The sequence below is a fragment of the Antennarius striatus genome, chromosome 13, assembly GCF_040054535.1.
Source record: "Antennarius striatus isolate MH-2024 chromosome 13, ASM4005453v1, whole genome shotgun sequence".
Classification (NCBI taxonomy): Eukaryota; Metazoa; Chordata; class Actinopteri; order Lophiiformes; family Antennariidae; genus Antennarius; species Antennarius striatus.
The window spans coordinates 18,590,989-18,601,906 of NC_090788.1; the positions used below are offsets into that span (position 1 = coordinate 18,590,989).

The window sequence follows — 10,918 nt, forward strand, 5'->3', positions numbered from 1 at the left end:
TTTGCAATTTCCAAAACTGTAGTCTATGTCTATCATAACAGTGATCTGATGTAATTAAACATAAATGTTTTGTTTTTAGGGATCATATCTGATTTCAGTGTGACTCCCTTTATAACTGGTTTGATATAATTGGAAATAAATACAAGTCATGTTTCCGAGGTGTTGAGGTCTGTCTCCCTGTCCACAGTGACACAATACAGGTCTGCAATTATTTCACATACACCTTTCATGGCACGTTTGTTCTGTTAAAAGTCACATTTTCAGTTTATTCATTCTCATAATTGATTGATGATGTGTGCAGCATATGGAGTCACTGGTTAGAGCTCGATGGACTGATGCTAAGAAATAAGACAGCACTCGTGGAAAGAGGAAACAACCCAGTTTGACAAATGACACATAATCCATTTTAGTGGGGTTCAAAATACAGTTGCAACCCCACTGAAACCGGTACGCAGGCCACAGCTGCTTGCTGGTGTTTTAAACGAACCAACATGACATTGTGAGGAACAATGCAATGGTAACCTGAAAAATCACTGCAGCAAGTGGGCCTTGGCTTCATCATTCATCGCCAGTCAGAGCAGATGTTAACTTTCAGCTACCCTCCTCCTCAAAAATGGCTAAACGGAAGGTGAGCGCTGAGAAAAGCGGGGTTTCCAAGCCAGTTGAGAGGCACAGATTGAATCCGATTAACAGGCACTAGAAGTGGATAAAAACTACACAGACTGCGAAATGTCTGGACGGAAGTGGGGATCAATACAGTATGCTGTACTCAACTGCAAAAGAAAAGGTTGGAAAGGGAAAGGGTTGCTTCAGGCTGCCATGTCAATACCAAACAGAACCTCTGAATATGAACCACAAAAAAACTCAAGTCATGATAAAATAAAAATATTTCATCAAGTGTTTGATATGTCCACAAGCCACAGTCCAGACCACAAGCCTTTGGATCCGTCTGTTTGGATGATCTTCACCTCCTGTCCCGGTATCTGCTCCTCTCTCCGTGTCTGCGGTCCTCCCTCTCCCTTCCTCGGTCCCGGTCATCTCTCCTTCCTCTGCTGCCCCACTCAGCGTCTCTGTGTCGGTCTCGGTCCTCCGTGTCTCTCAGCCCAGGTCTGTCCCGCTCCCTCCCGCCACCACCCCATTCCTGACCGACCCCGAGGTTAATGGGTTTCCGGAAAGGCCTGTCCCTGCCACCAAAACGCAGCTGTCCGGACTCCTTCTTCCCTCCCTGGCCGCCACCGAGCCGCCGGGGGATCCATCCCTTGAGGGTCCTCTCCTGTTCGAAATCCACGAACACTTCGTGCTGGTCCACCAGCAGCTTGTTGGCGTCGCGTCGCGCCCGGACAACAGCCCGCTCTTCTTTGTACTCAATGAAGGCGTATCTTTTGGAGAAGCCCGTGACGATGTCTCGGACCAGTCGGAGCCGCTGGATGTCTCCGTACTTGGAAAACATTTGATGCAGTTTTTCCTCCGTTGTCAGAGGGTTCAGACGGGACACAAAGAGCGTCAGCAGCGGGTCTCCAACGACACCTTTGTTGGGCTTATATTCGGAACTCATCGCCCTCCATACCGCTCGGTCGTGGGGTTCCACGTCCGTCCCGTCGATGCTGCCAGCTTTCAGCGGGTCGTACACCTTCGCTATCGGATTCCAGTCAACCATGTTTGTCAAGATGGAGATACTGGAACGGACTTACTCAAATTTCTCCTGTTGTGACAACAGAACTTCCCCGCTACATGTTCATAACAGCGGCCGGTCACTCGTGCATCCGTGAAAACCGTCCGTTCTCGATCTTGGCTGCGTTTAAAAGTTCCTATCTAATAGCAGCGCTGCAAACCGCGCCGATACATGTTCATAACACTAGCTGGTCACTCGTGCATCCGTGAAAACCGTCCGTTCTCGAACTTGGCTACGTTTAAAAGTTCCTACTTAATAGCAGGAAAGGAGCTCACGATATACAGTACTCGTCCTCTTTTATAGTTTGAAGTAAGCAGATCGTTATTTACCTGGTCTACTTAGAGGTACAGTATACCAAATATAAATAACAATAAGGAAATAGCACACACTGTGCCCAATTTATACTTCCAAATTACTGACCCTTTACTGGGCAGGTGACAATTTATGGTCAGTTGATTTTCTACATTACAGTACTGCACATGAAAACTTTGAAAAATGTTGCAACGGTAATAATACCAAGTCTGAAATTTTGGGTTTCAATGTACTGTATTTCAATAAGTGCCCACGATAGATGGAGTCATCTGTTCATGAAAATGTATTTCCAATATAAAAATCTATACTGTATTGCTTTAATACAATAAATATGGAAGGCCACATTTAGTTTTACAAAGAAATTATTCATTAAAATGTTTGGTCTGATAATTACCTCCACCAAGATGTTAATGTTTTTGTTAACAGGATTACACAAACTCATGTCCATAAACTGTATATGTGTATATGTACTGTACATGTCTTCAGTAATAAGTACACTACGTAATTTGCAGCAACTTGACAATTCATGGAAGTCAACTGACCTTTTGCTGATATTTTGACTATAAATGAAAAAGGAGAGATGCAATTCATGTCATACAGGATGGTTCAGTTTGAATCCGATTTCCTAGTTCCAGATTTCTGAATTTGTTTTTCGTCAACTTGGAGAAACACTTTTGGGACACATTTTGGATAAACCAAAATTCCAGAAATTCAGCGGTTGAAGCCATGACATCTCTTCACCAGAGGGGGCAACAACTCTCAAAGTAATGTGGTTAGATGTGGTTATTCATGAAAAAACAATTATCAATAGTGTGTCTCTTTTGGTGTGCTATTCATTCAAAATTCCATATTTGTTTTTAGCACAATTTGGCTACATTTGCAAACCCCATTACACTTGAGACACAATGTCTTACAAAAACATTTTTTAATAAAATAGTGAAAAACAACTACTCTGGTTCCACATTGAATCAACTATGACAAAAACATCAGTAATATCAAAAGTATTTTTTAAACATAATTTGCAAAGGTATTTCAAAATCTATTTCATTTCACATGATTGATTAGATCACAATTACATGTCCTCCACACTCCATTTATAGGCTTCCTCCTGGACAGCTTTTTTATCTGCCATCCGTGTGTAGCGTTTCTGCTCAAAACCGTTTGACCTGCAAGTAAATTAAAAAAAACATCAACTGTCAGTGTTTGTCTGTAACTGCAAGCTCAACTCTGATTTTAAGTCTAACAGTTTCCCAAATGTAAAATCCAAAATCATGACAATTATATACATACAGTATTTATGCATATTAAAGCAGTTTGTGTGCAGACAGCTATAAACCTTTAAAAAGGTCACACATTCACAGTTCAACCACACTACAAGTGAGGTGTTCTACATCAGTGTGGTGTTCCATGTTCTATGCTATATGCACATTTTTGCAAACATGGGCAGATGACAATATTTACATCATTCAGAGTAAATCTGTCCCTCATGAAGATTGAAAGCAAGAATTTTGCTAAACAGTATGAACAACAGGTAAGACACACTACATCTGTAACAAACTACCTGTCAACTCCATCCCAGCGATAGCCTGGCAGAATATTGAAGCGGTTTGGAGGAGGTGTCGGGCCTTTATATCGAGGTTTCTCTGTAATACAAAAGAAATTTGTATTCTGTAAGTGGTGACATGTTATGCAGCAGTGAATGCAGAAATGTAGACACACATGTTCAAACAGTAAAACCTTTTGTCTTTGTAGTGCGTTCCTTCTTCCGTCTGAGCATTCCAGCCATTGGATCTCCTTCCCTTTCCTGCTCTCTCAACATACGGTCAAGATCCTCATCATCACGGTGACGAGCCAATGGTTTCTGGGCCTCATGCAGCGCATCTTCAAGTTTCTGCTGTTGCATCTGAGTCTGCGCCAACCTATAAACACGAGCTGCCTTTAATTATGGAAACTTCTCATTTTGTACACAACATGTTTGAATGTAGTTACATCTACCGTATTTCATGTTCTATAATTCATTTTTTTTCATGGTTTCTTAGGACAAATATCAAAATATTTAATGTCACATGTTATTTTCACACTGGCAGTCGTGACAGGGCGCTCTAGGATTCTGTATCAGTAATTGTTCCTCCTATACCATTGAATACTGTACTTAAAATTCAAAATACCAACTTATAAAGACAACTAAGAAAGACTGAACACAAATACCCACAAAAATAACCCAAAAACCATCTAATTCTTGAGTTGGTGGAGTTGCTCAAAAGTGACACTGAGGATGAAGAATTGAATGGATCTAGAATTTGGAGTGGGATCGAGAGTTTGGTAAACAGCAGCATTCAAACTCGACACGGAGACCACCTTCCAACCCCACCGACAATAAATCCACAGAGGATCCCACTGGAATTTCCAACATGGCGGCTCAGCAGCAATAAAGTCTATGTGGTTCAGCTCCCCACTCCATCCACGGTCCACCAGCTGGGTTGTTGACCACAGCGTGTAAGCGACAGTGTGTTGCAACAACACAACTTTTTTTCACAGCTGAACAAATCTACTCCTGGGTTTGTTTACAGGTGCCAATAAATTCTCCCCAAAATACAAATTGTAGTCCAGTATGGCTTATGTATGTTTTTTTTCTTTTTCGTTACGCATCTTTTGGCTAGTGCCACTTATATTTTGGAGCAACATGTACTCCAGAAAATATGGAATATGATAATGCACAGAAACATTATGCAAACTTACCCTTTCCCCCACTGAGCATATTTTTGATCCTTGGCTGCTTTTTCTCCAGCTTTAATCCTCTGCTCTTCTCTCTCTGAATCCAAGTTCCTTTTTCTGCCACTTTTGTTTCTGAAGACTGTCTCGGCATTACGGGATTCCTCTATAAAAATATGGGTAAATGCAATATATCTGTCAACCGGCTGAGCGATATTCAGCTACAAGAACCAGTAGCCATTATAATCACAGATGTCTTGTATTTGGATTATGCTTGAGTCATGTAGAGAAAGTAGGATCAGAAGTATCTGGAAAAACGGAAAAGTTGTCATAAAAAAAGAAAAATTGAGCCAACCTTCTAATGGCTGGTTGTGTCTTTCTCTACGTCGATTCTCATCCTGTTCTTTCCTTAAAACATCTACAGACACCAGACCTGCTTTTCCACCAGAAAGCATCCTCGGGCCCTGCAAAGAAAATAGTGGAATGGTCTTGAGACTGACTGATTGGTAACTGCATCCACAGCAATTTGAAGGAAATCGTATGACCTTTGACCTTCATTTTGCTCACCTGTGAATGGCCAGGCCTACGAGGTGGTGACAGATCTTCCTCCGAGACATTTCCACTGTCCCGTTGCCTCCTGGGTGGTGACTGGTCAGAGTCTGAAGATTGTCCCTTTGGTGGCTTTTTTCGTGGTGGTGACTGATCAGAGTCTGAATTGTATCTTTTCTGAGTTTGCTTTGCCAGTGATGCCTGACGGAAATCAGGTGAACTACGTTTTTTATTTGATGATGAGGTGAGTTTTTTTCTGTCTGGGGAGTCATGGCGACTTTTTCTGGGAGGGGATATGTCTGGGGAGTCATGACGTCCTCTTGTGGGAGGGGATATGTCTGGGGAGTCATGGCGACTTTTTCTGGGAGGGGATATGTCTGGGGAGTCATGGCGACTTTTTCTGGGAGGGGATATGTCTGGGGAGTCATGACGTCCTCTTCTGGGAGGGGATATGTCTGGGGAGTCATGGCGACTTTTTCTGGGAGGGGATATGTCAGGGGAGTCATGGCGTTCACTCTTTCTTTCATGAGATGACAGCTCTGGTGAATGTTGGCTCTTGCTTGACACATCAGACTCTGGACAAAGATGCCCTTTCTCCTTTTCTTCTTCTTCTTCTTCTTCTTCTTCTTCTTCTTCATCAGCTACAGGGAAATGAAACTAAGTGAAAAATAGTTCATCACCAAGGTAGTGCTCTCTTCATTTTTTTCTAGAAATATGCAATTACCTCCAAACACTTTCCATCTATTGCTTCTAAAAGTTTCCATCTGTTTCACCTCCTCTGGTCTTTCATCAATCACCTCTGCAATCTTAGAATGCAAACAGATAGAGTTAAATGGGAGGGTTTGACAGTATGAAAAAATGAAATAGATTTTGCAATGGCCTTAGTTCCATGGTATTTTATTGCATCGATATAACCAATCATTTGGCAGACCTAATGTGTTGGTTGTGTGTATAATTTTTCAAAAATGCATCTGAGTACCTTATTTTCCAAAAAGAGAGTGAGAAAGAGAGTGTGTGAGTGAGCCAGAACAATAAAACCATGAAATTAAACCAATAGATTGCTTAAAAAAAAGAAGGTCTAACAAATTATTTATTGGTAATGTTTCAAGCAAAAATGAGAAACAAACTAGATCTCTATTTTAAGTTTCTTAGATTACAATTGGCTCCTTGTTTTTATCTTAAGTGATCTAAATTGCATATTTTTGTATACTGTGCATTTTGACATGAATATAAAATTTTTATTTATCTTAAATCAACCAAAAACAATTTCATTTGGATTTTTAAAAAAACCCAACATTGTTACAAATACGAATACATTAATATTTAAAGAAAAATACAAAACTATATATATATATGAATACAGTATGTATACAATTAAAACCATTTCACTTTTCTTAAACATATTGAGAGCCACTTCCTTCTGAAGGCGACATTCAGACCTAGCTTTTCTGCATCTGTTTTGTTTTCGGTTATCGTTAAAACCAATGACAGCAACGTCAGCTGGTCAATCAGAGGCAGAGGTTGGGGTTAGAGCTTTGGAGTAGGTTCATGTTTTGACATCCTGGGACAGAATATTTTTGCAGTACAAAACTGATATTAAATCACGCCAGGCAAATACATGGACGCAAGGTAAACGCTAGCTTCTTACCACTGGAGCTTCATCTTCGTCTTCTTCCATGGCCTCCTCCTCCTTGACCATCTGTTTCCAGTCTACGTCATCGTCTACGATTTTAAGTCTTAAACAAAGTAAGTGACAGACATTAAAGTCAAATAAACATTTGTATAAAAAAGAAAGCAGTCTTGCACAGTGATCGACGCTCAGCAGCGACATTAGCTATTTTAACGGCTAACGCAGAGCAAGTCTGGCAACGCACTTTAAAAAGTTGACGTAGACTCACCCTTTCGGAAGCACCTTCGTTTTTTTCTTTTTAATTTTCCCTTTTGACTTTTTGACACCTTCAGATAAATACCGTTTTAGGTACTCAGCTTTAGATAGTTCTGCTGTTTTACTGCTACCGCTGGAAGCCGCCATTGTGTTGTTGTCGGAAACTACGAGTAGCGCCGAGGGTCAAAACAGCTTTTGAAGCGAAGCAAACTAGAAACTCTGCAGTCACAGACCGCAACATCCCGCGATACCCCTGAATTCAAAATCTTACCCTGACCTACTTTCATAGATCAGGGTACTTTGATAAAAGACTGCATAATTTTGTTATAATTTTGAGATGCAAAACCATGAATTGTTGCTACCTCTTGTAAGTAAGAATCCACACTAGCTTGAGTAAGACCATATTTCAAAGCCAGATCTCAATGATCAAAACTAGTGCTTTGATCAAGCACTAGCAGCTTGGCACTAGCAGCTTGACCATGAATGCATTTCACATTTTGGTTAACTGAATTATTGTCTTTGTTTTATGGGCACTCAAATATGACTCTAAGTGCAGCATAAGAATAGACAAAAGATTATTGATCAGATCCAAAAGTGAATTGGAATTACAGTAATTGTTTTGTGCATCATCAGTTTTCCTCAGTGTTTATCCTGCGGCTGCTGTTTCGTTATTTGGACAATTGTCAGCCGCAGATTTAAACAGACAGCGTTCTATAACAGAAAAGTATGACATTACAATTAGCATTTAAGGGACACTTCTAGAGGTAATTTATTATATCCCGCTTCAAAGCGGTGATGTATTGTGATTGCCACCGTTCATTTGTTCGTCCATTAGTTAACCCACCAAATATCTTCACAACCGTTGCAGATACAAAGCTGAAACAAAAAGCACATTACTTGGGCGGCAAATGGAATGTAAATTAGATGATGACCTTGAACTTGGAAAAGTAGGCCAAAGTCAAATTTCCTCTTTTGTACTCTGAGGAACCGGATAGGATAGAAAGAAGAGGGGGAAGGTCAGTGTGAGTGAGACCATAGATCAAAGCTAGTGCTTTGATCAATGACAGTAGGTCAGACCACTGGCTTTGATCTTTGACGTATGCAAAAAGGTCAGGGTAAAATTATGAATTCAGGGGAAAGCAGACTTCAGGATTGTGTTTGCCATGTCACGGGATGTTGCAGTCTGTGATTGCATATTTCCTAGTTATCTACTGCATTCCATGATACAAACAGAAAGGATAGTTAGCCGGAAATAGGGTAATTATATAATAATTTTCCAGTGGTGATGAGCATAAGTAACAATATGAATAAGTAAAGTACATTATCTTTACATTATCCTACATTATCCTTATAAGCCAAGTACGTAAATGATCTGTATTATTATCCAAGTATGAAGAATGAAGGAAGGTTGCGCTATTATTAAAAAATCGACTGTTTGTTGTGGTGCTGTAAATCTTTCCTTTTCTTCATGGTGGTGGTTACTGATGGACAGGTGTTCCTCTGGTACAACCTACTGAACCCCATCAGACACACAATTAATATCCATACAGCTAATGGTTTCATTTCTTTATTCAGATCACTAAGCAGTGCTGCTTTCATTGTGACATTGAAGGCTATCTTATTTTTCAGATGATTCATGTCAATAAAATTACACAAAATCTATTCAGATTAAACGTTGTAAAGCAAACATACATACAAACATACATGATGTAACTAAATATATGATGTCGTTCCTATTTGTAACACTTTTCACTGTGCATGACACAGCATTCATCTATGTCCCACTAGATCAATCAGTCAACTTTTATTTATCACTTACCGGTAATCACATTAACATTTCAAAGTGCTTTTACAGACAGTCAAACACAACTTATCACATACCTTACATGGAATTTAACTTTTGGTTTTAAACATAACATAAGTATAATTGCAATGAAAATAAGTGCTTATACAGCAGATTTTCCAGTGTATCTATATACACTGCACTCATAAAACTGTGTGTGTTTCTGCAACAAGAAACACACATACATTCATAATGAGCTGTTTTTGTGTCATTTTCATTTATTGTAATTTCTTTTTCAAATATTTTAGTGCACTTGGGAAAAATCAAAGGAAAACATGACAGTTGCAAAACACGACAACATCTCATCAGTAAGCTTTCTGGATGTCGCAGCGGGGATGCTTTTAGTTGCTGATAAGTGGTTAGTGTGGTTGATGTGTGCTTGTGCCAAAAGAAGCCTGCGTGTTTCCTTTACATGTGTGTTTTATAGAGGAATAACAGTCCGCAAACAATCCAGAAGGAGGACCGCTCTAGAAACACGCTCACAGCTGAACACCTGACGAGGGTGTCTGCAATGAAAGAAAAGTGGGATGCCAACACTTTTCAAAATTCTCTTTAATATGGCTCACACACACACACAGACACACACAGACACACACAGACACACAGAGACACACACACACACACACACACACACACACACACACACACACACACACACACACACACACACACACACACACACACACACACACACACACACACACACACACACACACACACACACACACACACTCATACACAGAGAATCCACCTACCTTTCTCCACATTGATTCTGGCAGGCACTCCTGTTATTTTGCACATGTAGGTGGTGTTGTGTGGCTGTTTGTCTCCGAAGTTGATCACGGTCAATCTGTAGCCGTGAGGTTTGAGCTCGTTTACGTAACTTTTTCCTTTGAACTGGCCCTCTGCTGATGAACCAGATACATTGGTGTTAATGAGGAACTCTTTGGTCCCATAGGACCAGGAGAACTCATAACTGTCAATCTTGTTGGGCTGCGGTGCCATCCGACAGTCCACTCTCAGGTCGTTGTCATCTTCAACGCACACAGAGATCTGATTGCACTTTGTTGGAATCAGCAACACTGGAGCATAGAGAATAGATATGTATGTATATTCACGTGCATATTTAACTTCAATAAAAAAATCCAAATAGAGTAGAAATATTTATTTTTTACAAGTAATCTCACCTCCCAGCACTCCATACACTAACAGACACTTCATCATGATGTACAAACACCCATCCGACTATGAGCAAAAGAGAGGTCAAGTTAGAAAGCAAAGCTGTTTGCAAATAGCATCATATGAAATTAATGTACACACTGGGGATTTACAGTGACAAAACTGGTTTCTAATCCATTTGAATCAGCGCTCCTCATGGATGTGTTAAACCACATTTAGTGAGGTCATGAAAATGATGATGCATGTGTCCCTGATGTAACCTTCATCGCTGTATCTATTCAGTTGTCTAAAGAAAGGATCTTACCTCCTGCCGGGACTGAATGATGTGGCAGTTCCTGTGAAGTGAGGAATACACAACTGGTCTGTGTGCAGCACTGCAGTCCACACAGTTCTGAGATTTTGCAGTGTTACAGAGAGGTAGACAGAGTGGGAGGGACGAGGGTGTGCCAGAAACCACTGGTCCATCCTCCCCCTGCATTGACCAGTGGATCAGACAGGAGTGGATACTGGCATGCAGGGCTGAGGCAGAACCTGGTCAGCATCATTATTTTTATTGGTTGCATGTATATTACCTTGTCTCATGTCCTCTCCTCACCCTTTACACATTTCAAATGGTCCAGTCCAGTCCTAGTTTGCCCTCCTCATGCATATCATAAATTACACTTAAGAGTTTCTATGGAGCGAATCTTTTAATCTTGCAGAACAAGCATCTCAATGCACCTTTAATTATATTCTGAAGAATATTAATATGCCTCAATGCACTGAG

At 40.5% G+C, this 10,918-nt stretch overlaps 3 protein-coding genes across 3 annotated transcripts; all 3 read right to left on the reverse strand.

Moving 5' to 3' along the window:
• Window positions 1-959: 959 nt before the first annotated feature.
• Window positions 960-2,761, reverse strand: snrnp35 (small nuclear ribonucleoprotein 35 (U11/U12)). The gene has a single exon (XM_068332154.1). It carries the CDS (start codon window positions 1,655-1,657, stop codon window positions 965-967), a length of 693 nt encoding a protein of 230 aa, XP_068188255.1. The 5' UTR covers window positions 1,658-2,761; the 3' UTR covers window positions 960-964.
• A 131-nt stretch (window positions 2,762-2,892) lies between these two features.
• bud13 (BUD13 homolog) lies at window positions 2,893-7,284 on the reverse strand. Its single transcript, XM_068332153.1, has 9 exons — window positions 7,144-7,284; window positions 6,894-6,981; window positions 5,970-6,051; window positions 5,264-5,886; window positions 5,052-5,160; window positions 4,724-4,862; window positions 3,722-3,903; window positions 3,546-3,627; window positions 2,893-3,150 (listed from the first exon to the last, which is right to left on the reverse strand). Exons 1-9 carry the CDS (start codon window positions 7,275-7,277, stop codon window positions 3,057-3,059), a joined length of 1,533 nt encoding a protein of 510 aa, XP_068188254.1. The 5' UTR covers window positions 7,278-7,284; the 3' UTR covers window positions 2,893-3,056.
• Window positions 7,285-8,681: 1,397 nt separating this feature from the next.
• Window positions 8,682-10,544, reverse strand: LOC137606455 (thy-1 membrane glycoprotein). The gene is made up of 4 exons (XM_068331708.1): window positions 10,457-10,544; window positions 10,161-10,218; window positions 9,729-10,055; window positions 8,682-9,479 (listed from the first exon to the last, which is right to left on the reverse strand). Exons 2-4 carry the CDS (start codon window positions 10,195-10,197, stop codon window positions 9,382-9,384), a joined length of 462 nt encoding a protein of 153 aa, XP_068187809.1. The 5' UTR covers window positions 10,198-10,218; window positions 10,457-10,544; the 3' UTR covers window positions 8,682-9,381.
• Window positions 10,545-10,918: the final 374 nt, after the last annotated feature.

Excerpts from the sequence above, each read along its gene's own strand:
- snrnp35 (XM_068332154.1), bottom strand. The coding sequence starts at position 1,657 with ATGGTTGACTGGAATCCGATAGCGAAGGTGTACGACCCGCTGAAAGCT.
- bud13 (XM_068332153.1), bottom strand. The coding sequence starts at position 7,277 with ATGGCGGCTTCCAGCGGTAGCAGTAAAACAGCAGAACTATCTAAAGCT. Across the intron at positions 5,887-5,969 it reads TAGATGGAAAGTGTTTGGAG|CTGATGAAGAAGAAGAAGAA; the intron begins GTAATTGCATAT and ends ATTTCCCTGTAG. Across the intron at positions 3,151-3,545 it reads CGCTGGGATGGAGTTGACAG|GTCAAACGGTTTTGAGCAGA; the intron begins GTAGTTTGTTAC and ends ATTTACTTGCAG.
- LOC137606455 (XM_068331708.1), bottom strand. The coding sequence starts at position 10,197 with ATGATGAAGTGTCTGTTAGTGTATGGAGTGCTGGGAG. Across the intron at positions 10,056-10,160 it reads AGTGTATGGAGTGCTGGGAG|TGTTGCTGATTCCAACAAAG; the intron begins GTGAGATTACTT and ends TCTATGCTCCAG. Across the intron at positions 9,480-9,728 it reads CAGAATCAATGTGGAGAAAG|ACACCCTCGTCAGGTGTTCA; the intron begins GTAGGTGGATTC and ends CTTTCATTGCAG.